At 40.5% G+C, this 27,699-nt stretch overlaps 1 protein-coding gene across 1 annotated transcript in view; it reads right to left on the bottom strand.

Moving 5' to 3' along the window:
• Positions 1-25,375, bottom strand: part of UXS1 (UDP-glucuronate decarboxylase 1) — a 54,326-nt gene extending 28,951 nt beyond the window's left edge. The window contains exons 1-6 of the mRNA XM_071576055.1: positions 25,198-25,375; positions 14,329-14,356; positions 11,607-11,655; positions 9,460-9,503; positions 5,366-5,426; positions 559-739 (exon numbers count right to left, since the gene is read on the bottom strand). Coding sequence (XP_071432156.1) covers positions 559-739; positions 5,366-5,426; positions 9,460-9,503; positions 11,607-11,655; positions 14,329-14,356; positions 25,198-25,294 — 460 coding nt within the window. The 5' untranslated portion in view covers positions 25,295-25,375. The remainder of the gene's footprint in view (positions 1-558; positions 740-5,365; positions 5,427-9,459; positions 9,504-11,606; positions 11,656-14,328; positions 14,357-25,197) is intronic.
• Positions 25,376-27,699: the final 2,324 nt, after the last annotated feature.

Genomic DNA, 27,699 nt, shown 5'->3' with positions numbered 1-27,699 from the left:
GATTTCGTTTTTCTGTTGAAAATCAGGGAAATTCTGTGCTGCTGTTTTCCTATTCTACATGTTGTGAAATGCCTGTACCTAACACAGGAGCAGTGTTTTCTACAGAAGACACTTAAGGCAACTAAGGAAAGTTAATCGCTCAAGTGACCACGCACAGTTGCAGGATGCATGTCTGGTGCAACTGCAGCCCTGTATTCAACTGTGCAGTTAGTGAAGTATCTGGCCCACAGACTGGATGTGTCTAAGCCTGTGCAGGCACACAGGAAAGTGGGACAATGGATTGGAGAGACAGACCGACCCACTGCCATCTTGCCTTCTCACAAAATCAGTCATATCAGGAAGTTTTTAAGATATCCTTCCTCCTGTCCACTCATGAAGAACTTATTCAAAGACAAAAGCACTCTGAACCTCTCACTCCACAGTGGTCACAGAAAACAGACTAATAATAAACAAAGCACAGAGCTATTAAATACATCAATCCAGAATTTAGTGCATAAATTTCATTTCTTTACAGACACACAGAAGGGTAAAGCACAACAAAGTGCAGAGACTACTTACCTTCAATGTACAGGGGTTCAACGACATCATGATTTATCAGTTCGAAGTTCTCATGACCAATCCAATGCTCCACATTTCTTTTCCTGCCCGTAAAGAAGTTGTCCACAACTGTAACCTCATGGCCATCCATCATTAGTTTGTCAGTAAGATGAGAACCCACAAACCCTGCTCCTCCAGTTATCTGCGTTAGGACAGTTGGTATAAATTTTCTTTTTACAGAAACACTACAAAGTCTACAAACATGAAGACAGAACAGTAGCTTTCACATCTTGGCTTACTCCAAGGAAAACAACTCCATTTCCGTACCTCTTTTTGTTCCAAGATTTACAGCATTTAAAATTTCAAGAGACGTATTTGACATATTTCATCACTGTCAGGCTAGAAGTTCAGCTATCTATTCACATCAACAAAATCTCTTTTTCAGATTACATTATTTTCCTTTTTTCCCATCAAATTGGATTGTGCCCTTTTATGTGACAGCAAAGCCTAAAAAGACGCAAAAAGCTAAAAGGAGAATTTTCTGTAAACCCCATTTCTCCAAAAAAAAAAAAAAAAGCCAGGTTATTTTTGTGTAAGATTTATAGTATCAGACATGTCAAATCCAGCTTTTCTCTCCCTTAAATGGAAGACTTGTTGGGTGTTCTAAGGAAGTACTGAAAGTTTTCAACCAGAAGGGAATTCTTTGAAGATCTTTCATTTGAAATATCTGCTAAAACGAGAACGATTTCTTTTGTGTTTTAATGCATCCACAGCTCACCTCGTTCTGGCCTGAGAGGTCAGGCAGTTGGATTAGATGATCTTTGTAGGTCCCTTACAACTGAAAAAAATCTTTTCTATACCATTAGCTCCAACATGGAACCTTTTTCCTGAACCGGAACTTTCTGATGTTTTATTGCAAAGAAACAAGTAGAAATAAAATATTTAAAACCTTGTACTCTTGTTCCATTGCAGATGTAGAAGAAATGAGAAAGTTCATTATTTTTTCCCTTTTGGCACTGCAGACTTGAACAGCAAACAACAACAACAAAAAAGTTATTAACTGAAGCAGTCAGTGCAAGTAAACAGAACAGCCAGTTGTGTGACACATCCAGACAGATCTACCGAATCAATTATTTTTTCTGCATTTCATAAGGTGTTTTCAAGAACAAAGACATAACAGATCACTACTCTCAAAAAATGGACTTGTAAAGCCCTGTGTGGCATCAACTATATTACATAACTGCATGATCAAGTATGACTGCATGATCAAATTCACATTTTGAAAGTGATTCAGTTGTTGATGTCCATTCTGTAGCTGCAACAACAACCACCTAAACAATGAAAGGACATGGTGTAATTTCAGGCAGGAAATCTTAAGAACTGGATGGTGACCTACAACAACTAAATACTGTGTGAAGAAGGATGAGATGCCTGAAGTTCTTTCACTTCGGCTTAGTCAAAAGATAAACATTTAGCCTCCCCACCAACCTGCCATCCACTACTTTCAAAAGCCAGATTAGCAGATATTTTTTTTAAACTAGAAAAAATACAAAGGAAAAGTACCAAAGATTGAAAAGGGGTGTGTGTGTGGGGGGGGACGACCTGAAAACGACATCTGTTTTCTTTTGTAAAAACTTGAACATCCACTTCTTGCACTCTCACACTTATTTTTCTTATTAAAAATTCAGGGCCAACAATGCTTTGAGGTAAGTACCAGTTAATACAAGAATAATTTAGTTGGCCTATTTAGTATTCTTCTGAGTTTGTCAGGGCTTCTTTGTAGCAGATTCAACACATGATTCAGTTACTTGACAAACCTGAAGGAGAAACAGTGTTTAGGAGAAGCCCTCTTTGAAAGAAAACAGGGGTCTCAAGATTCCCACCACACTGCAACAGGGAGAAGGGAAGAACAGGTTTCTGGCAGAATGCTGTGAAGGAGGAAAGACAAGAGTAGTCACTGAGGGAGAACAGCTCCCTGCCATGTGCCACCACATACCAGGGAAAAAGCCATGCGTGGAAAACCATAAGCTTATCCTGACTTGGAAGCTGCAGCCTTCCTGAATGTTCTGAGGGTTTGGGCTTTTTTGTGGTGACCAGGACAAAACTTTTCTGTAGATGACCTGAATCTACCTGTTCAACCAAGGCTCATGGAAATCTCCTGCTGCTACTTCTATTTCCAAGATTCCAGAGAAGGCAAACTCAAAGCTTGCAATATGTCTTTGGTGCAGCAAAAGAAAAAAAAACATAACAAACCCCAGCACTGCTTACAGCACTATGCTATATGCAAACAAACAAACCAACATCAAGCAAACAAACAAAAATACATTAAGGAAAAAAGGAAAGGAGTAAAGCACAAACCAATCTTGTCTGGAAAGAAGTTTCCAATTACTTTAAAGCTGCAAGTAGTTTTTAAGATAAATTTAAGTTAGTTTTATCAACATATCACTTCCATATGTATTAGATAAAGAAATAATTGCAAAAGAAGCTGAATTTCCCCTGGAAAAATAAATAACTATGTAAATAATATTTTTTATCATTACTTGAAGTTATATGACAAAAACCATGATTTATCACTAATGTTCTTTGTAAAATCTTCCTGTATTCACTCATAAAGGCATCACTTCTAAATATGATTTCTTGCAAATCACGACATATTAATCTAAACAATCATACATTGTACATAAATCATTTCCTTATCAGAACTGAAGTGCCAGCACTTGGGACTTAAATTGGAAGTCTTTATTAAGATATCATTAACAAAAACATTTAATTATTTAGTAGTGCAAATACACTAGATAACTTCAGCACCTACTAAATGGCACAAGTATTGCTGATAATTATCTCCCACTAGAGGCAATTCTAAGTTTGTCTATTTGCTACACAAGTTAATTTCTGCTGTCTGCAGTCAGATTCAAAACATTTTATGTACCATATGGAAATCATATTTTTTTTTAATTTTCTGCTTGTATTGGTTTACTGTATGCAATTAAAAAAAAAATCCACCCAAAAGACTGACCAAATGCCAACACTATCTTCCATGACAATAACAGACTTCCTTCTCTGGCATACAAAGCCTGTGGCCTAGTCACTTCAAAAAGCTCAGGGAATACAGAAATAATGCAAAACAGGATGAAGACCTCTTTTCAATGAAAGTCACAGAGTATCTAATCTTAGCTGAAACACCATCATCACTTGCAAATATCTCCAAATAGATACAGTGTAATAAAAAGTAATTGTTAGAACTGTTGTCTGGTCAGGTCAGTGCTCTGGATATTCCCAAACTGGAGCTGGAGACTGCATTCAGAAATCGCAATTTAGAATGGACTCTAGAGAAAGATGCAATATCAACAAAATGCAAAGCAAATGACCTACCAAAGTTCATTTGACTTCCCAATTCTTGAGAAATTTTAGAGTGTCATGCAAAGTATACACGTGTCCTTTATATGTGTACTATTTAAAATATGGATCCTTATTTCCCACAGGATTACGACACCAACTCTGTAACAGAACGGAACTGCCCACATGGGCAGGAGGTCTGTGACAGCCCATCCGAGTTGGCACCAAACTAGTCCCTGACCACAAGAGAGAAGAAATGGCAGAACAACTTGCCATTGCTTTTGGCAAGTTTTCTTTAACATGGACACCAAAAAGCTGTTCACCTCCATGTCAGCAGAAAACACTCCTATTCCAACTACTTGCCTACCATCTCTGTTGAAGCAACAGAACACAGGACATTAAGGTTACTTTATAACCCTTGCAAACAAGGCACACAAATTAAGAATTTTCAGAGTTAACCCCCTCTCTGCTATTCTCCTCAGCATATCTTCCATATTCAACAAGGGCACAGGGAGCTTACAGGTCTCCTTCCTTCAGACTGTTATAACAATGACAGAACATCACTGCAGAATTAAACTAGTTTGATAAATTATTTTTTATAAAATTTTGCAATAGCAATGAAGATTATTGTCCAACAATGCAGCAAAAATCACAATTTTTTTTATCTGCATCTCTTCAATGTCCTTCTTCAAAATGTTGAAGTCAAACAAAAGCACCAGATAAGCTAGGCACTTTAACAGGGTTTTGTCCTACACTTTGCTTTCTACTACAGAGGCAGAAGTTCATACTCTGTATTTGCACATCTTTGCCTTCCAAACATGAGAAAATTCTTTTTCCCCGTGGACAAAGAGAAACACGGAAAAATTTAGGTCACAGATAATTTCAGAACTGTTTATAGAAAGAACTGGAAAACTGATGTTGCAGCACAATTTACTGAGTTTAAGAATGCCCTGGATGGCAACTTGTCCTGACTTAACATGCCACCCAATTCTACCCTCAAATGCTTATGATGCTTCAAAATAACAGGAACAACAGAGATTACAGAGAGATGAACACTCCCTGCAGTGCAGCTGCTCTTCCAGCCTTACGCGTAGATTTTGCACCATTTGGTCACACAAGCTTTCTGTTAAGATGTGCCTAAAAGGTTTCCCAGGCTCTGCAAGTCTAAGCCATCCGGGAACACACACGAAGTTCCTTAGGCAATGCAATCCTGAGATGTTACAGAGAAGAGGAGTTCAATTGCCAAGTAAAACCTCCAAAGCAGAGCTCAAGTCTTATGTTCTCAAACCTAGCATATGAACAATAACACAAAAAGTGAAGCACTCCCCCAAGCCTTGTGCTATATATATATATATATATATATATATATATATATGACATCCAAGGTAATTTACTCCTTTTCATGTCTTTAATTAATCCTACAAGACCGATTACATTCCATAGAATTTTTTTGTATTTCCCCCAAACAACCCCCAAGTAAACACCAACTTACCAGGATTCTTTTACGATCCTTTTCCGATAAAAATTTCACCGGTGGATATTTCTGGGTAAAACTACAGAACATTTCAAAACAAAGAAGAGAGACTAAGTAAGTTTCAACCTTGTTTCTTCTGATTTTAAAGAATGAATCACTTCTGTCTTTTGCGAGCAGAACCAATGCCAGGCATGACATCATAAGAGAATAAAACAATAAAACATGAGCAGCAATTGGACCCTTTTTAAAAAAAGTTTTAAAAGACAAACAATTTTCTGAAAGTCTGGAAAAGAAAGCAAGTTGTGTGACTTACAGCATTGACTCGGAACACTTATTAAAATTTCAAGGTGAAACTTCCGGTATAAGCTTTTAAATCTCCTTGAAGTTTTACAACAATCAATTTCAAGTTTACAATCAGAATGTTTAAGAAACACCTCATAAAGATACTTCAGCAATTTCTACCAGAGAGCTTCCTCTGTTTGAAAACTAACCTTAATTTTATTCTCAGAAATAGCTAGACTTGTTTTAATGGTCTTCAAGCTACTGTCACTTGATTTTGGCATCTTCTTTACAGGAACTTAATCAAAACAAAACCCTTGTAAAATAAAGCTATGTGACATATGAATCTTAGGCACTTTATCAAGCTCTTGATACTTGGAAGTTTAGATGATTTCATGGATGTGGAATTACATCACTTTTCTCCTCCCCCAGCATCCATTCTGCATATAGAAGTCCTCTGAAAGAAAGTGTGAATTTTATTTATTTACTTCAGTAATTAGCAATGTAGTCTTGGCAATATTTTAATAGCTCAGGTTTTTCTTAATTAGGTTAGGTATCAGTCTGACACTGCACAGAAATCAAACTACGGTTACTCTTCTCCTCCAGCAAGTTCACATGCTAGAGATGCAACTGGATGTACCACACAGGAGCCACATATGCCAAGAGATCAATTTTCTTCTGTTCACAAAGAGATGCTGACTGAACTGACCCTAAACCTCTGATCTTGAAGCACTTCTTCTGCTTCCATCTTGCAGTACTGGCTCAACAAGAATTCTTCAGAGGCCAAGCCCAGATGGTTCTGTATTTTGTCAAATTGTCATCCCAGCATGAAAACTTCTTTCAGTTTCTTGGATAGAAGAAACATGGCACTGGAACCTTCCAATGACAGCCACACAAGGAGACTGAAACAGGAAGCTACTTACACTTGCCTTACATCACTAAACAGGTCACTCACAATTTATTTAAGCTAAAGTAATGAAAAACAGCACCTAAAACAAACAAGTAAAACATCTCTTTTCTGTGACAGGAAGGAGAATTCACCAATAACGAGATTTATGGAGCTCAAAAATGTTGAAGTGCCAAATAACTAGATGCAAGGAAAAGGTCTGACTCCTCCATTTCTAAGACCACTATTTTAAGGTCACATTAATTCAGCCTGGAGTCATATTGGTGCAAAAGGTACCTCACAACCATTTCTGCTCCTTACATTGCACCAATACCAATACTTTAGAGGCAGTGGAATAGAGTTTGGCAGCAACACCATGACCTTTTGGCAACAGCATTGAGTTTATCTTGACCTAATGCTTGCCTTGATGACTTCATGGCAATGCTTTTGCTGTGCAAGTTATTAATAAAAACTTTCCAGCTTTAGCTTCAGTTAAACAATGGCTTGTCATGAGACCAGCATTAAGGTATTCTTGTTTTTCCTGCTTCTCAAAAGCAGGATAATGGTTTGCTTTCAGGTTTTATCAGCTTATGAAGTAAGAAAACATTGACACTATAGTCAGCTTTGCAAGCAGGATCAGCCTTCAGGCATCTGACAGTGTGTAGTTATTTAATGTCACTTCACATAGAATTAAAATTAAAATATTATTAATTGCAACAACCCATATTCAGCTAACCAGCAGAGGCAAATGGCTAAATTATTTGAAAAATCCAACAATAATAACAGATCACATTTTGTAAAAGTACAATTCCCAGACTAGCTCATAGAGAGGTAAAAAAATACTTTGATTTTCTCATCTTTGCTAAAGATCTGAAACAAGACTCATCAATACATGTAAAAGAAAAGAGCATTTAGATAGCTCCTGGGAGAAGTTTTAACTCAATGGTTCCACTCAACAATTCATTGCTCATTTGGAAAAATATGACAATCACTTAACTAAAAAAACCCGAAAAAGTGCCTAACAGGATGCCCCTTCCACAAAGGTCCTCTGTGGATGGCAGAAGCAAATACTTGAACTGGCAGCAACTGAAGTTGAAGATTTACTGGGCTATCAATGAAGATTAAATAAATCAATGGAACTGTTATAATTGATATGGAAGTATCCCATGCGACCATCACAGGTGACACAGTATGCAATTTGTTTCATGTTTCCAGTACATGCTCAGCTCAATCCCTGAAGTTCACATGCACATTAAGAGATGAGCAATCAGATCAGTATTCTCACTGAAATAAATTGCATGTGGCAGGTCACTGAACCTTTCAAAACAATTGTAGAAAATAAAAATGAAATTTCTTCCTCCTTTTTTTTTTCCTTTGCCTTACAGGCCAGGAGAGGTGGGAGGAGGGGCAACTGTTCACAGGCACAAGAAAACTCTAAACACCAGAACACTGTGATGTCAAGTACACCTCTGGCCAAGAGCAATGATATTCTGTCCCCTTCTCCAGAGGAACAGCACACGACTACCAGTACGCCATGGGGCAGGCCCGTGGTGTAAAGGAGAGCACTCCAGACTCTGAATCCCAAGGACCTGAGTTCAAGTCTCAGTGGGGACTGTCACCTGGCAGTTCAATGCCTCCCTGCCATCCCATCCCTTCACATCTCGGATGCTCAGCAGGGTCAGCCCTGGTTAGTACCGGGTGCTGTGACAGTCCCGAGGACTTCACTGTCACTGTCCAAGCTCGCTCGGCCGTGGCAGATGGACCTTGGGACTTTAACGGTGGGGCCAGTTCTGTGCACGCTGTGCCTCACCTAAAAAATCCACTGTGCAGGCTGGAAGGGCACACCCACATGGGGAGAGCCCTGCCCAAATCTTGGTTTGCAAAGTTTGGTCATACAACCATTATGCCATATATAACCACGTAGGCTTACTGGTACTCTTTGGGCAAGTCCAGACTTGGCCGTTTGTAATGCAGCACTCTTGGCTGGCTGTTTTCCTGGGACACCAGCAGTGCCAACTGTGAAACAGTATCAATGACAGGGCAGCACGTCCTTGTCAGAGCTGACAATTCCCACCCCTCTTCCAGACCGTGTTCTGTGATGAAAAGAATCTGCCCATGAGGATACTCAAATCAGAGAACTGATCTGACAAAAAGGCAAGTAGGCTATGAAGCAAGGGAGTTATTTGCAAATAGACACTGAAATCCCTGGTTTCTCCACCCAGCCTATTCAAATGGTTCTGATGGCATAAAAAGTGAGGAAATGATCTTGGCAAGGTGAACACAAGCAGCAAGGGAAGAATAGATGAGGCTTGGATTTTTTTTTTTTAGCAACTCGGTCTATTTAAGGTGCTTGTGGAACCACAGCACATATTTAGTATCTGCAGCTCATCAGAAAGCTTGTATGCTTTTCCTCAACTGCATCATACACTTTAATTCAAGATAACACATTCCCTTAACAAATCCTGAGAGAAGCAGGTCAGTCAGGCTCATCCAAAGCTCATAAACAGACAACAATTCAGAAGAAAATCACTGTACATCAGCTGAATCATGGTAACTGACCACAAGTGTGGGAAAAGTGAGGTAAAACATATTTCCAGTCTCTTGAAGCTGAAACCAGTATGTGTTAGCACACACCTGCACTGGACTTCCTAAACCATGGTAACGCATCCACAGCTGGACTCCAAACAGCAAACTCCTACACAGGTTTTGAACTTTACTAGAATCCAGCATTACTAGTTTGCTTTAGTGTGATTAAGCAGCCTGAAAACCTTAAGCGTGCAGGTTTTTCAGCATTCAAGGCCCCATCCTCACTTACAGACGATAACAACTCAAAGGTGCTGAGGGTATATACAAAACACTTATCTCAAGCCTACAACAACAGAATTGACAGTTTACAGAATAGAAATTGTGCCTTTGAACTGCTTCCCAAATTTAGCAGAAGACATACCTTTTTTCTAGATCTTTGATTTTCTCCCTTAGAGGTGCAACAGCCTAAAACAAAGGAAAAACATTTAACCTTTGAATAAAACAAGATTCACCTTATGAAACACACATATAGGGAGTTACTTTTGAGCAAAAATCATGGAAAACAGTCTTCAATGAAGAGTTTTACTGAAGACACTCCAAGAAACTTGCATCTTAAAGCATCATTTCATGAAAAAACCTTGAACCTTTCCCATAAAAACCCCCCATCACCTAGTACAGTGTGAAATGAAATCCCTTAGTTTACCACTGAAAACAAAAAACCTCAAGGCTATGAGTATCACAGCCTGGATAAGGAGAACCAATGTTACGATTCCTATTTGGCAAAGTGAAGTCATGAGTGACTAGTCTGAGGTTGTCAAAGGCAATCCACATCCAGCACAACAGCACAACAGGACAGTACGTAAAATCCCAACTATTTAAATGGACAACAGGTAAGCATAACAGGACACAGACATGGAAAGATAGGCATTAGCTTCAGTGCAAAGGCTCTAATTTTCCCAGTATGATATGCAAATTTTAAAAAATATCTGGTTTAAATATCTAAGATACATTCTACATCATGATTCAAGGATATATCTAGGCTTTTAAGAAACTATTAAACAGAAATTCATTAGAAAATGTAGTTCACCTACCAGGACTTTTGTTTGCATTTGCATTGCTTTAAAAGAGAATCACTTAAGTTGGCATCAGTTTCTGGTTCTTTATCACAGGACCCAAATTTCTAACAGTCCTGCCAAATTTCAACAAGTTCCTGAACTCCTGTTTTTAAGTTTACTAAAACCTTGTCACAAAATTTACCCTCTAGTTATACATATGTCAAAAGCTATTCGAGGGTTATCACCTGAAGGGGTACTTATGTAGCAACACATCAGCAACGAAAATTAACTTGCTTTGTGCAAATACTTCTAATTAGAGTTAGACAATCCAGGCACTTCACAAACTGAATTAAGCTGCATATTCATGTTAAGACGAAATAATATAGTTTTGTCATTTACAGTCATAAGTATTTAGCTCTGTGGAGCAGCAAATAGTTCTGGAAACAGTTATTCTGATGGTTCAAGATATTGTACACCTAAGGCTTTAAAAAACAAGATCCAGAAATGTTCAGCTTCTCAAACCTCACAGTAACTCTGCTCTACACATTGAATTTCAAGCATTTCACCATGCTTAAACAGCTGGAATTTTCACAATGCTTGTTGCTACACTTATCAGAATTTAAAAAAAAAGAGAAAAAGAAAAAAGAGAAGAGAGGCATGCAAAAGGAAAACTAAGAACGCAATCTTTCAATTGATTTTAAACAATTTCAGTGGGTTCCTCACTGCATTCAGAGGAACAATTGTTATATAAACCTGCTGGAATACAAGACGTTAGACACATCAGACAACACTAATACAGTCAGACATACCCACACAAGAGTAAGGTGTATCGGCCTCAAGGACTTCTGCATCTATTAAATACTTTGCTTTACTGGTATTAGACTAGAAGTCTAGAACATTTGGAGAAAGAACTGTCGCACACATTGTCAATATTTCACAACAAACTGAGGCTCAAATGGAAATTCAGAGCTACTGGTACAGAAGTTCAGAACCACCACTGTGTTCAATACCCATGTCTACTCCAGAAATTACCAGGACTCAGGTTGAAAGCATCAGTACTGCACCCCATCCCCAACCACAAACATCGCTACCTTTGTTCATTTGTTAAGAACAAAGCAAAGCATTTTGAGGCAGCTTCAAGTTTCTAATGAAACTTACATATACACTTCACATTTTGTATGGGTCACAGAGGAAAGAATTTGTGTATATCCTTTCAGTAACAAATAAAACAGCTCTCAGGAGGATTCTACCATAGTCTCTGCAGCAAATGCATCAGCAGATTTATTACTTTCAAGGAAGGCTTTAAGGGAAATAAAGCAGTTACTCAACCATGTTAGAAACTCAACTATAGCAAAGAACAGTTCAAAACCTTGTGTGCAGACACAAACCCAATGCACTGAATGGTTTTAGCAGAATGAAGAGTAATGAGATAAAACTAAATATACCCCTTCAATATGAAAGAGTGAAATTTAGTCCTCAAAACAAAACAGATTACAAATATTAGCACACTAACCTCCTCTATTTTACTTTCCACTTTCTGATCCCCATTTTCTTGAAGAGTCCTGTTGGAAAAAGAAAAGAAACATAATACATACCTAAGCAATAGCTGCTACACTGCACCTTCATCAATCTGTTAAAACAGCATCTTCAAGCATCTCGAGTTAGTATTATTTCAAAGACATGGTCAGAACAAACAGAATTGGATGATCCAATCCCCACTGAAATAAGTTACCCTTATCACCAAGTTTGGCAGAAACTGAACCAAGCCCATGGGAAAGACTGGTAACTATAAGAATTATGTTCATTTTACATAGAAAATTATCTTCACTTTAGAGACGTGTCTAATCATTGTTTTTAAGTGTAACTTTACTGTGCAAATGTCCAAAATGTGTCTTTGAGGGCCTGTGCTAATTACTGTATGCTGAGAAAACATTTTCCTTTAAAGACACAATGGTATCAATCAAAAAAAGAGTAGCACAAACGTATCTCACTTCGGCTTTGAACTTTTTCAAACACAAGGGAAAAAGAGTCTTATACTAAAATGTGTCTTAAGTGACCACCTGATGGGCAATACTGACTTCTCATCCAAATGTTACTCATTTGAAATGAAGCCAAGGATGAAGCAGAGTGAAAACAGAGTACTGTCTAAGAAACTGATGCCTTGCACAAATCTGTGTGGTCGTATTTAGCATCTAATTGTGTAAGTATCTCAGTTAGCTGTGTTCATTCTTAAGTAAACTTCTACAAATGTACAATGTGCATTTCTAAATTTTACACTCTGCCTCTAGTCTATGCAATTTTCCTTATATTTGCATAATTATAGTTTTTTCAATTAAACCTTTTGAAAGGGGAATTATCTTACAGTAGTAAGTTTTTGCATACTAGAGGATTCATGGATTTCCAAGATAAAATGGAGTTCTTTCATAAATAAAAAAGAGCTCCTTTACTTGGGACCTGAACTCATTACACCCAGGGAAACAGAAGATCCTTTGTTAAGCAGATATATATATATACACACACACCACATGTTAGAGCAACGATTCCCTTCATAACCCTCTGTAAAACTCTTAAAAGTCAGCTCAGTCTATTACTGAGGCAAAAACCTTACTGACCAGATTCATATTGCTGTATCTGTAAAAAGTACAGTAAATTCCTACACAAAAACACACAGATCCTGAATCATCTTTTCAAACCAGTATTAGTAATAATAATATTGTATTAGTGGCAAATAAAAATAAGTATAATATTGTATTAGTGGCAAATAAAAACTCTACAGTTAACATAGAATGAATTTACTAACAAAAAGCAATAATAAACTATCCTGATGGATTTTGGAAATGTTTTCCCAAATAACAGAAATTTACAACAAGCTATGCAGACAGCTGTGGAGTAGACAGCCTTTCCTCTCTGATAAATGAGCAAGGAAAATTTGGAAAACCTCTCAATATAATAAAAGCTTACCTCAAAGATAGTTCTTACTAATCCTGTAACTGAAGGACAGGCACTCTGCAGTTTAGTTACTGGCTAAGGACCCACACTGGACCTTCAGAAGTAAAGTTTTCCCCCTCAATAGCTCTATAAAGGGCAACTCAAAGACCAGCTTATCAGGGAATAAACACAGTGGATACCACATCCACTCGTCTTCCTCAGACCACTCTATGAGGTTCTTGTCCTTCCTTAAGAAATGCTCAGCTGCTCCTTGCAACAGCTGCTAAGCTGCCATAGTCCAGTGGTCATGACAACATGGTAATCTAAACGGTATCTCCATCTGCAAGCCCCGGCAGCTGTCTGCCTAACAGCTGAGCACTGTGTGTGTCAAGGGTGGGAAACTCCAGAGGAGGAAAGTGGACTGCCTGGGACAGGATCAGATCCCAGGGTAAGCTGTCCTGGGTGACTCAGAGCCCATAGCAAATTCATTACTTCCCTTAGTCTGCCTAAAACTTCCTTTCTCAGTGCTGCTAAGAGCGGTGAGGCTGAGTACCAAACCCCTTTACTAGCCAAACAACATGGTGAAATATTTTGTCCTCTCTACACAATAACTTTGCTATAGGGAACAGGATGTACCCATATACTCTTCAATTTCTTTCTCAGATGTGTCTTCCTGATGAATTTTCCTGGAGGACAAACTCATATGCAAGCAGAAATGATGTGAAAATCTGCATGTTTGACACACATATGCCACGCCTTTTTATTTCCAAAGGAAAAGCATTCAAGGGGACAATGCAAGATTTTTTTGCTTTTCAACAGTTAAACCGTAAGATTCTCTCCCAATTAACTGTGAAGGAGGAAAAACTCTACAAAACACATTTCTGATTCTAGGCACAAAAACATAATTATGGCAAGCCATGAAGAATCTGCCACTCTTCAGTATTTAAGCCTGTATTATCAGCGAGATACAGTCAAATCTGTGCTGACAAAAAGCAGAATCAAAGCCTATGCAACCAGGTATACCAAGCAACTCACCAAAATCAGGAAAAGAATTTGTGTAATGAAAGGGAGATGAGAACTGTGAGTAAGATCCTGAGTGAGATTTGCAGTAGACACATAACCCTTTCTGAGACTGAAGACCTTCTATGTAAAAAAATGGTATCAGCTGCTTAGCAACCACACAAACAACAGTGTGAGCTGCTGTTCTGTTTTCCCCCTACTTGATATACATCGATACATGCTGATGGGAAAGGTAAGTTAATTTTATTTCACATAATAATATTCAATACAAAAATTATATACTTTACCTCATATTGACAAAGTTTCCCCACACAGCTGGAAAATAAGAAGACAGAAAAAATTACAGTGGCATATAACAGTACATGAGTTCATTTTTCCTATTATCATCAGAAGGAATATTACAATATTAAATATGTTAATCACAAATTATCTAAATTAGTTGCATACACTCCTCCCCATTCCAAGTATCTGGAACAAAATTTCAGAGTATGAGAGGAATTTTGATGAGATTACATGAGAGTAAAAGGAAATGTACAGGAATTATCTAAGCTATAATTTGTCACTGTAGGGCAGCCCCGTGGTGTAAAGGAGAGCACTCTGGACTCTGAATCCCAAGGTCCTGAGTTCGAGTCTCAGTGGGGACCGTCCCCTGGCAGTTCAATGCCTCCCTGCCATCCCATCCCATCACATCTCGGATGCTCAGCAGGTCAGCCCCAGTGCTGTGACAGTCCCGAGGACTTCACTGTCACTGTCCAAGCTCACTCGGCCGTGGCAAATGGACCTCAGGACTTAAATGGTGGGGCCAGTTCTGCGCACGCTGTGCCTCACCTAAAAAATCCACTATGCGGGCTGGAAGGGCACACCCACGTGGGGAGAGCCCTGCCCAAATCTTCGTTCGTGAAGTCTGGCCATACAATTTGCCACTGTACACAGACTAAAAAAAACCACAAAACTTAAAACACTCAACTTGTTTCTCAGGGACATTGAAAAAAATTACAAGAGCAGGAAAGGAACCCTGTAGACCTGAACCACACAAACTGGAAACGGCAGAGTAGCAAGAGTAAAGACTGGCCACTACAGGTGAGAGCTGAACCAGTCCAAAGAGGTGCCACAAGAGTCCTGCATTAAAGGTGGCAAGTGCTTGTGCACAAGTGTGTTCTTTCTCTACATATATATTGTGATGTAGGCACAAAAGGTACCCAAGTAATATAATCAAATGCCTCATTATGCAAACAAAACCCATTCACTACACTGTTTGTATGGAGAAAGTCTTATGGAAAGATAAATCAGTATAAAATAGCACAGCAAATATGTATCACTTTCTGGGTTCACAAAAAGGATTCATCTGCCCAATTTATTTTCTAATAGAAAAAAAATAATTTGAAATTGGTCAGGGTTTAAGTAATTATAGGAAGGCTATCAGAACACTAATTTTCCTTGTAACTATCAACTAGGTCACAGAATGTAGTTTAAATTGAAAAAATGAGAAGTCATAAACCAGGCTACATTGACAAGGAAGACTTGACAAGTCAGATCAAGATAAGGTTAACATGGAACAGTTATGTAAGGGACCCTGCAGAATAAGCAACACAGGAAATATACCCCAAATACCTACAGAAAATCATTCTGCAGTTGCTCTTTAAGAGACAAGGCTCAGCCTAAGGATTCCAATTACACTGGGTCTCAAGAAGGAGGAGCTGCCTATATGCAGCATTTACATACACACAGAAAGCTTCTGAAGCATCCTCAGTTTTCATGAGCTGTGTGGCAGGTCTAGAGTAGCAGCTAGTGAAGCATTTTGCCTACATTTAGGCTTTCCACATAAAATTTCATCATTATTACTTAACTGATGGTGTGGTGTTAAAGAAATAAGAAAACAAAAAACGCTGCTACAGTCACAGGCACCTTCCAAGCTGGACGAGAAATGAACTATACCCAGGAACAAGGAATGAGACGACACAAGTGAGGATACAAGTGCAGTTGCTGTTCTAACCTTCAGAGGTGGCAAAGCTACTGAACTGCTGAGTGCTGCTGATTAATTTGAAGAGTAACTTGAATGAATCTGACAGATTATCAAACAAACTGCAGGAGGACGCTGTGATATCTGTGGTGGTATCATAAAACGTCCTGTTGTCTTCTGGGGAAAAGATAGGGAAGCTTTATATTAGAATGAATGATCAATAAAATCCAACTGAATGTAAAAAAGTCCTTGGCTTCTATGTTAAGTAGACAAAGTAAATTTAGTGGAGGGAAAAACGAGCACAATGTTGAGTGCTAAGTTAAATTCAAGTTATTTACCCTCTGGCTTGGATTTTCAAATTATTTACGATAACGTTAATGGAATGATGACCATCTGGCAACTACAGGTATAGAATTCTCAAGTTAGACACTTGTCAGCTATACTTACAATGAATTATTTTTTCTGGGCTACAGAAAAGCTTACGAATAAAGTAAGTGTTTATGCACTGGCAGGAAGCTTCTGAGCTTAACTGGTGAAGAAGGAATTGCTGAAAAAATGAGTTGCCAGCTGCAACACAAATACCACCCTGCAAAGTCAGTGCAGCTATACTGTATACAAGAAATTGTCTTCCTACAGAAAACATGTTAATTGTGTGTTCTCAGTATCCACAGCAGGGAAGGGGAGCACAAAAAGGCATTTGCATCCTTCCAGAAACACTGTGTTTGTTTTTTTGACATCTCAGTACATGACCTTCCATTAAACTTCTAAGAAGTTTATTTTTGTACCATTGCAGGGGAAAAAAAAACCAACACCAAAAAAACCCAACTAAAAACTGCAAAATGAACCACACAGGAACTACCATATTGAGGGATCTGAAGAACTCTGAAGTCTCTCTCACATGCAGAGGTGTTGCAGAAACTCACTTCAATATACTGTCATCACAAAGCATTCTGCAAGTACAGTCCCAAGAAGGATCTTTGGCTATCGGTGCTCACACAGAGCTTACATTAAGGTTGAAGGCATCAGAAGTAAGATTTTGCACTATGGTGGAAACAAGGTCTTGTTGTTTTTCTTCTAAATACACAATTATTTTTCTAACAGGCTTACTCAGCTGCAGAACCAGCAGTATGACTGGGCTTGGTGGCTGGCAATGACCAGACTCACAGAGGATTTCCTTCCCTAAAGGCTATGCCAAGGCCAGTCTCACATTCAGGCAAGAACAATGGAAACATATTAAGGCAAGTGGGTCTAAAGCCACAAGCAGAATAATGCAGAATTACAAGCCTAAATTCAAGATGAAAATCCCCACAGGTACCATAAAAACACTTGACAGACCCACCAAGTTCAGGCACCAAAAGCTGCAAACAGGGATGTTTAAAAGAAAATCTTCCTCACCAGCAAGGTCATGAATCAGGCACTACACACAAACCCAGTTTTCAAAAGCATGAGACTTCCTAATGGACCATTTTGAGCAAGCACTAACATAACCGAGCACCTCACTGTAAAAAGCCAGTCTTAAAAGTCCAAATATAAAGCCAAATATTTTAAGCCAAAAGGTTATTCGTAGTCATCCAGGATAATAGTTCTGTGCCAATTCTCAGACCTTAAAGGTTTAACACCCTCACCTCCACAGCCACACACAGTACATACTCTATGAAGAACTTGCTATTCATCCAACTAGAGAGCATTCATAGAGTCTTCCTGCTGACTACTGAAACTGTGCAAGGGAAGAACTTATGATTCTTGGACTAGACAGAAGAACGACTCATAACCAAACAATTAAGACACTCACCTACAAGACACAAAGAGACAGAGGTTCTGCTTATTCTCTCAAAGACTAATTGTAAACCTCACGCAATGACTGATTAAGGTAATCATAAACTGCCATTAGGGAAGCAATCAGAATATCTGGAATGTTCTATGACATGTGAAAAGGCCTGGTTTGATGTCCTGTAGGAGAAAGGCCTGTAGTCCTATTTTGACTCTATCTGTTCTAGGATAATTCTTCCTCCTTTGCATCCCTTACATAAAATGAGAGAAATAATTTTTATTGTAGCATTTTTGCAAGGATTAATCACCATTATCATGAAGATTAAAAATATATCAGTCATTAATCACTCCCACAGACATTACACTTTGAAGTGACAGCTTCCAGAGAAGAACAACATGCCTTGGGTGCAGTGATGAATAGCTGGTACATTTAGAAAAGAGACTTGTTTCCTAAAGTTTTAAAAACTGTATTGCTATTTTGCTGACTAACTATTCATCACCCAGGGTTTTTACAAAACCCCAATTCTCTTTTTTGTTTGGTTTGCTGTCTTTGTTTTTTCCCCAGCCTCTGAGAGATTAAGCTGGAACTACCTGGCAAGCACAGCATTACAGTTTTTCAAGACTTCTCAAAACTACCTCCACTAACAAAATCAGTCACATAAGAGTAAAGAATATGGGGGCCTTTTACTAGTGAATATATTTATATTCCTGGAAATTTAAATGCTTGAATAGTTTTTCAAGAGAAGCCCCATTCTGAAATGATGCTGGATGCAGAGAAGTGGATACTGTCTGACTGTGATACTGTCAGCAAAGGAATATTCCAAGAGCTGTCCTTGGGATACAAGCCAACCCTGCCTGCATTAAGTGAAAAACCCAAACCAAAACGAACTACAAAATCTGTTAAATCACACTTGAGAAAGTCCAACAGAAACCCCAAGCACTTTCCTGGGGGTTTGCTGAGCATCCACGATGAAAAGGACACTTTCTTGTCATAGTCAGACACTTAACTCTGACCAGCTGCACTTCCTAGCAGGCAAGAGTTATCCTGCTAGATCCTCAGAGCACAGGAGCAGGATGAATGTTTTCGTGTGAATGTCTTTTGAGTCTGTCATCTGCAATAATATTTATTCTACAGGTTTCTATAAAACAGATTACTACACTAAGAGAACCCTGCATGCCTTAATTAACTCATCCATATAGGCTGGGGAACCACAAAAATAACATTATCACAATCTGAAGGTGCGGAAAAAAAACACAGTCTCAAGAGAAGACTGTACCTCTAACACAGGATGAGTTCCCTTCTGTGGGTCTCTCTAAATGACATTAAAATCAAGTCATAGACTGTTACAGGACACCAACACTAACACTCACTCATAATCTGAAATTCTTAGTGACAACATTAGTTCCAGCATGACATTTTAAAACAGATGTTTTAAAAAGTGAAACCATTATGTCCATGGGGATCCAACTGTAACAAAGCCAGATATAATCCCTTCTAAAATAATTTTGTTTCCCAACTGCTTTGTTGTCTGCATTTTCAAGACAGTCTCTTAAACTTTTATACTAACTTTTGTCTAAGATTTAGCTGCAAGCATAGGACTTTCTTCCCTGTATCATCCTCCTTATGATCTCTGCTCCCCAGAATAAAAAGACTACAAATGAGTTTGTTACAAATAGATTTTACTATCAACAGAAACACCATGCAAGAATTTCAATATGAATTGATATACAGTCATAATATGAATTTCTAGAGCAAAATCATAAGCTCTGAACTTCCAGAGAGAGTTCCTTCAGTCAAACTTTCCATGTCAGACAGATGCAATGTCATTCAAAAAAGGGTGGATTTTTGTTTCTTTTCCTTAAATGAGTGTCCACAGTCACCCAGAAACTTCAGTCTCCTGGTAGAAATAAGGTTTTTGCCTCCAGAGGCAACTAGTCCTTCCTACTGTATTTCCTGAACTTCTGCCTTCCTCAGTATTAAAATTCCTGCCTCAAACTGAAGACAGCAGACAGGAACTGCAGCTTTTCCCACTGGCTTTTCTAACAGAAAGATGCTCTTTCTTCAACTTGGACACCACCACTCTAGGTCAATACCTCAGCTACTCATCAACTCGCAAAACAAAGGCAACATATCACCAGGACATTTCTGTACCTTGTCTTAAGAACAAGCACTTAAACTGTGGCAAACTGATATCCTCCTACAGCTCTGAGATACAACATTATGCAAATTTTCTTCCTTTACAAGACTTAATGAAGCTTCATACTGGATGGGAAGCTGACCAAGGATACTTCTTACATTTCAATTAGCATCATCACTTCATGATCGAATTCTGTTCTTAGTTTCCCAAATACCAAATTCCTTCCCTTTTCCGATTTAAGTCTTTTGTGCAGTTCTCTGTTCAGTGTTCCTGCTCCTTTCTGTCTCACATTCTTAGCACATCTTTCTTTACCACTGCTCATCCATGACCCATCTGTTGACTGCTAAGGTTGTTATCAGTGGACACACAGAATGCTCCAATGGTAAGCACTGTTACCGAAACAAACTCATTTTTCGCAGCTACCTTTCACAAACCCCTTCAGGTAAATTGGTGCAGTAACACCGACCTCTTCCTCTGTATGGTCCACTGAAAACTACCCAGTTTCAACCAATTTCTGCTTTGGTCAACCAACCTTAGAGAAAAGAAACAGGCACTATCAGTGGCAGGGAAATATTTCACCTTTGCAAAAACAGAGGGTAAAGAATATGAAAGAGTGTTTGTCCTTGAGCAGAATGATGGCAGCACCACCTTCTGCACATGCCACAGGAAAAAAATACTAAGTGGAAATGAAGCATTAAAGACAAACATTAAATCTAGATAAGATAGGAACAGCAAGTATTAATTTCTCCAGGATGCCAACAAATTAGTTTAAAACAAGATGGCCAGCAAAGCATAGTTGGAATACATCTATTCCTGACAAACTCAACTGAAGCATGAACAAATTTTCATAAGCTACGTGTCTTCAGCTAGTTGGAAGTCTGATGAGCAGGGAACTGGAACCTGTTGAAGACAGTGAAGTCACCTGAATAAACCCATACATGAAAGGCAGCTCTGCAAGACATGAAGCCAGCAAATGTTTTGGATTTGATTATTTTTGGTGAACCACGGCAGGCCAACACAAAAAGCAGGCAAGCCTGATGTCACATACAACCCTTTCTAACCCTTCCACAGCCAGTCAATCCTGACATCCTGTTGTCAAATAGCTGGGAAAGGAAGATTTCTGGTACTCCATATCAGTGCTGAGTAACATTGTGACAGCCAGCTTGAAGCAACAGGACAGGACCAAACTGACAGCTACTTTTCTGTTATGGAAAGTGGAAGTAAAAGCTTATCAAAACAAAACATTAAGTAGCATTTAACCTTCATTTTGAACATATGCAAGACAAGCAATATATGAGGAGTTGGTAAGATTTAAACTGAAAAGCTGACTCATCTTGATATTCTGAGAAGAGAATATGACATTCTTCCTAGCTGATGGAAATCTGACAAAAATAAATGGCTAATCTTGTAAAATAGAGGATAACAACCATAGAAACTAACAATGCTGGGAGAAGTCAAGCCACTGTACTGCAGGATGTACTTCCCTCACATTATTTTGATATTTTAAGTTGTTTCAGTAGCTGTGCTATAATTTATCTTATTAAGGAAACGAGGTCTTAAGCTTGGATCTCATGACAGCACCCTACTATTCCATTTTCCCCTGGGAAAAGGAACAAGGCTACTGATGTATTTCCTGAGAACTATTTGATCTTCAAACGAGTAAAGAAAACTGTTCTACTTTACCAGAAATAGAGCTCTTAACTTTTTCATTAAGAACATGCAACTCCCTTGTCATATCAAGACATGAGCAGATTACTTACAGTAGCATCAAGATTAAAGCAAACCATGCAGATTGACGAGCTCTGGTCTTTAAATCCTGGCTACAAGACTTTACACTGTATTTCCAACAACTTAAATAAGGTCTCAGTTCTACAAAGACAACCACACTGAAGCATGTCAGAATGTTCACATAAAGCTGCATAAACATTTAAAATGTCCAAGAGAATGATGTTAAGGTGCTTATGAATTGATACACCAACACACAGGTAAGATTTTTAAAAACAAAACTATCAGCCTGCATATAAATTATTCATATTGTGATGACACTGAAGAATTTTTAACATTATCGATTCAATTGGTTGCTCCTTTATGATCCATCTACATTTCTCATTACAGACAAAAAAATCAATTAAATCCACTTCACTTGTGTTTACAATCACCTCATGTTCTGAAGCTGTGGTTGCAGAACAGCATCAGTGTGATGTAAGTGCAGCCCATGGCTGAAAGGATTTGTTTCAGTCCAACTCCACATGCCCCTCTACCTGCTTTGGTTAGCACTGCACTCCTGCAGTCTTGCTGGCAGTTAAATCAGAGGAAAGTTGTAGTGAAAGGCTGTCCCTTTAAAAGGAAAATGCAAATTCAACCTCTGGGCAAGGTTCCCCACTGTGTGTGGCAAAGCATAGCCATGCAATGTTCACAGAAGATGCCAGCACTGCAAGTGAGTCAACTAAGCTAAATCTGAAGAGTATTTATAACAAAACTGAGCAGCATTTTAAGAGATTACAGAGTGATTCAGGCAGCTTGGTAGCTGCAGAACCTCCAGATTAATCACTTGGGCGATGGGAAACAACATCACCCCTTTCACCCGAGGTGTACAGAAAAGGTAAAGGTAAATGTTAAACTCTGTTCACTTCAGATTTTCCAGGGGACAGGTGCTTAAGTTGTAACAGCTTTTAACTGCCTGCTGCACGATCCTTTTGATTTCTACTTTTATGCACACAAACTATACATAGCACACTGTTTCAAGTGAACGATTTTTTAAAATTAATATAAATTAGATTTACAGAAAAGAGGCATCGAATATTACTTTAATGCAAACTGAGATGTAAAGTAAGGATTTTTCTAACTCTGAATGCTACTCTATGGATCTCTAATATAACCGTGACTGTACACCTCGTGTTACAGTGGTTCTTCAACCAAAGTAAACAAGATTCCTAAGGTGAGACACTGCAAAGCATCTGATCACAGCGCTGCCAACAACACTCCCAGCTGTCCATTTCACCACTGTGCACAACCTCCTCAAGCTGTCAAATACCCACACTGCCAAATGGTTATAACATGAAAGGCTGATCTCAGCCCAGAGCAGTTCCTTCATCTGATGCCCAACACTGAAATTTATGTCATTCTATGTGGTGTATGCTGGTGGGAAACAGATGTGGAGCAGAGACACCCGAGACAGCCTAGCCATGCAACACCTTGTGCTGTGAAACTACCACGGGAGCCACTCAGTGACTGGAGACTTTAATAGTCAAGAGCCTTTCAACGGCCTGCAAAAGACTCTTCCTCCAGGTTGCAAACTCACACAGAGAAGTTCTTGAGGCAAGTTTGTAACAAATTTGCATTTAAAGGCAGAAGCTTTTCATGCCATAAGACACTGTTCTAAAAGACACCTCCTACACATTTGCTCAGTTTTACACACAGACTGACAAAATGGCACTATCAAAAGTCCTATCCTCTAGTTCACAATTCCCTATCGTGTGTGCTCCAAATCCCATCGCTCATGTACTAGCACTGAATGGAAATTTGTGGAAAGGAAGTGCACAGCCTAAAAACACTTACTCATTTGGAGAGTACTTGAGAAGGAAGGAATGGAAGAAGTGCCAGCACATCCACCTACACCAGGAGCTCAGTTTTCTCAGATTCTATGCTATTTTAGTCTGGCATTATCTGACTGCAACCAGAGCACAGTGATGATTCAGTAATATTGCAAGGAGTACACTTTTAGGATAGGGGGATGGGATCATAATCACTTTCATAGAAAAGCAAATAAAAAATAGTCTGTCTAGAATCTATTAGACCAGTGGCATCTGCTAGCATATCACACTGTGTTAATGACACCAGAGCCATACCTAAGGATTTCACTATTTTTGATCCTTAGTCAAAAGATGGAAAAGCACAGCAATATGACATGTTAGATTTGCAAAAAACACACTCCCATCAGACACCACTCAACTCCCTTTCCAAGCTACTTTTTGCCACCTTGACCTGTATTCTCTCCCCTCCTCCACTTTTTTCTGAATCCCAAAGAACAAGCAGTCAGAAGACTTAAGGATACCTTTTACTCACAAAGCTAGAAAGCAAGCACCAACTACCATTCACAGAATATAATCAACTGCCCAATGACCATGCCAACTGCGGCTCAAATCCGGCATCTTTACAGCAATTTCTGTTTTGACAATTATCATTTTTGGCAAAACATATAACCCTTACAAAATAAGAACAAATATTAAGCTGTCGGTATGCACGGGACCTGAAGTCACTTGGACAAACAAACCGTCCTGCAAGTCAGAGCTGGCACTTCAATAATAACAGCAGTATCTAAACAGTCCTGTAAGCACAATAACATATAACGGGAATTCCCGTGTTGTGCTTCTATGGTAGGAAACGCCACCCCTTCTTCACAAAATTACTTGTGTTGTACCTCTCCACCCTCCCAAATGCAAAGGGAAGATCCTAACTCTGATGTGCACTCCCATCCCCAACACTGTCTCACCTATACGTACTTTGAAGAATCAAGAGAATCGCTGGTTCCTTAGCTAAGCAGAAAAGGCATCATGCTGTCTACATAAAACCGACCTAAGTCTTACAACAAAGCGGGCTAAAATAAAATAAATTTAAAATGCAACAGAATAAAACAAGAAGGGGAAGAGAAGTGACAGGGCAACGTTTTAAATCCGACTCTATTTGACTCACAGCTGGTAACTGCAGTCATAAGCATCCCCGTCACTGGCTATTCTAAGATTTTCTCAAATACCTTTATGCCTCTCTCCTGGCTCTTAAGACTCTAGCTACGCGCCGAGTTAATAAACAAACACTTATTCAGTCCCCCAAAGGACTTGGGAGGATTTTACAAAAACCGGCCACGAGGCCTGCCTTGGAAAAACTTCCCTGCGGGCAGCTCACCTCAGGCCGCTACCAGGTGGCGATCGGGGCGGACAGAGCGCGGTCTGAGAGCGGCTGCCAAAGCAGTTCCGAGCTACGTCCCGCTGGCTGCGAGCCCTGGGCCGGGACGGTGCAGACACGGCCGAGGGGACCCCCGGCACGGCCCCGCCGGCCCCGGCAAAGTTTCCGCAGGGCAGGGAAAGGGGGAAACGCTCAGCCCCGCCGCCCAGAGCCGTGGGGAGCCGCTGCGGCGCTCCCGCAACCAGGCAGCGCATCGGAGCGCGGGAGATGGAGATGCCGCCGCCGCCACCTCCTTCTACCCCGTGGCGGGCGGGGGGCACGGGGGGCGCCCCGCCAGTGGGCAATGAATGGCCGGGCCAGACCCGCCCCCACCCCCGCTCACTCACAGGCGACGTAGGCGACGAAGGCGAGCCCCATGAGCAGCTTCATCCTCCTGCGGTTGATGGCGGTCAGCAGGCGCAGCACCGTCCCCTTGCTCACCATGCCCCGCGGCACCGCTCGCAGCAGCGCGGCCCCCCCGGCCGCGGCCCCGCCCCGCCGCCCGCGCAGGCGCAGTGGCGGCAGCGGCGCCCGCTCTGCCGCCCGCCCCTTCCTTCCCCTGCCGGGGATGCAGCCGGAGCGGCTGCAGCGCATGCGCAGGCCTGTCCCGGCCTCCGTGCCCGCGCGCCAGGCGGCGCTCGCGGCCTGGGCGGCTCGGGGGCGCGCCTCCCGCAGCGCGTGCCCGCGGGGAAGGGGCGCGCCCGCGGCCCCCAGGGCGGCTCGGGGGCGCGCATCCAGCGAGGAGGTGGTTTCATCGTCCATGGAGGCCTTTAAACTGAGATCGGCTGTGGCACTGAGTGCCTTGATCTAGTAAACGGACTGGAGTTGGACCAAGGGTTGGACTTGATGATCTCGGAGATCTTTTCCAACCCAATCGACTCTATGATTCTATGATCCCACAGCGTGTGCCCCTTGGCATGAGCAGCCCTGCAGTGTCGGCAGGTTGGGTCACCTGTCGTGGTGGTGGCCATTGGTTGGGGTCCTACTGTGGCGGACAGATGGGCAGACAGATGGGGGCACACACATAGATAAAATGTGTGTCACGCTGATTCCTTCAATGTCCTGTCTTTTGAAAGCACCATTTGCCTCGTCCCAAATGTGCATTCAATATACGCAGGTTTTGGAATGGTGAGAAGAACCATCTGGACGCAGTTCTGCACAATGACAGAATCCCAGAATATTCCAAATTGGAAGGGACACAAAAGGATCATTGAGTCCAGCTCTTGGCCCCGCACAGGCCCATCCCATGGAGTCACACCATGTGCCCCAGGGTCTTGTCCAAACACTTCTGTTGGGTTTGGTGCTGGGACCCCTTCCCTGGGGAGCCTGTTCCAGTGTCAACCACCCTCTGGAGGAAGAACCTTTTCCTAATATCCAACCTAAACCTCCCCTGACACAACTTCAGGCCATTCCCTCAGGTCCTGTCACTGGTCACCACAGAAAAGAGATCAGTGCCTGCTCCCCCTCTTCCCCTCAAGAGGAAATTGAAACTGCAATGGGGACTCCCCTCAATGTGCTCCAGGACACCTCTTCTTGAGCAGGATGCTTGAACCCAATGATTCATTCTGGTCCCTTTTAACCTTGCCCATTCTGTGATTCAGCAAATGAAAAATGTGAGGAATTTTTTCCCCTCCTAAAGTAATAGTTTATGAATTTGCCTCTGTTTAGGATAACAAGATTGCCATTACTTTAAAATGGCTTACAATTTTACTGCAGCTTCTATCCGAAGTCCTTGTGGCCTGTTGCAAACTGCAGATTGGTATTTGCCTGGAATGGTAGGCACCTCCTTCATGTGTCAAATGACATTCTCCTGCCAGTAAATACACTCACTTAATCTGAAGAGAAATGTCCTTCCACAACCTGACTTCCCTGTGTAGTATGACCTCCACACAGTTTCTAAGGAATATTCTTTCTCTCAGAAGACTATGAGAGCAAGTGCTCTTGAATTAAATTAAGTCAATCATTTAATTTCAGTATAGAAATGCAACATGTTTACACCAAAGAAATTTATGACCTCAGTCAAACAGAGGCCCATGAAGTTAACAAGAATTAACTCCTTCTTATTGCAAGAAGTGAAGTCAACAAAATAAATGTGAGTCTCATAAGGGTAAGTGCAGTAAGATGCTGTGCAGAGTGATTAAGAATATTCCCCTGTGGCCCACAGAAGCAAGTGACTTTATTCAGGAAGTCTTGAAAATGGAGATTTCCTAAATCCTAACCCTAGGCTCTGATTATAAGGCCACTCCTTTCCTCTTGACTTTTGTTTCCTTTGATCTGTGTTTGATATATTAACTTTCCCATCAATTCCACTGCTTATAGATACGTGGAGTAAAAGGAATACCGCACCACCTTTTAGAACATAATCTAGCACCAGATTAATCTGTTTAGCAATCACTCAGAAAGTAACAGAGTTTTATACCAGCAGCAAATTTGGCCATCAAAAAGCTCCAGCTGAACAGTGCTGCATGAAAGTTTGAGAATATTACAGGAGTATCTTTCCCTTCCTGCACCACACACTCCCATTGTTTTCAGTCAGGATTTTCCATAATGGTATCCATATGCACCATACCAAATCCACAAGCCTTTAGGGGAAGGCAAGATGTTTTTAACAGTTGCCCTGCCCTAAGCTGTGCAATCTGTGACTTTATCAACCTGCCGGCATAAGGCATCTTGCTCGGCATCTTGCTCAGGGTTCAGGCCAGTTTTGCTGCAGAAACATGTTGAGACAGGCTGAAGTCCATGAAGATGGGAAAAGGAGAGCAAAGAAGCAGGCTGCATTATGGAATGCCATGGTGGAGGAGATTTGAACTCCATGGGACGCAGTCCTACCAAGATCTCCACAGGACCAG

The sequence above is a fragment of the Pithys albifrons genome, chromosome 1 (genome assembly GCF_047495875.1).
Source record: "Pithys albifrons albifrons isolate INPA30051 chromosome 1, PitAlb_v1, whole genome shotgun sequence".
Taxonomy (NCBI): Eukaryota; Metazoa; Chordata; class Aves; order Passeriformes; family Thamnophilidae; genus Pithys; species Pithys albifrons.
Note: the sequence above shows the minus strand (reverse complement) of the source record. Positions and strands in the feature narration are given on the sequence as shown.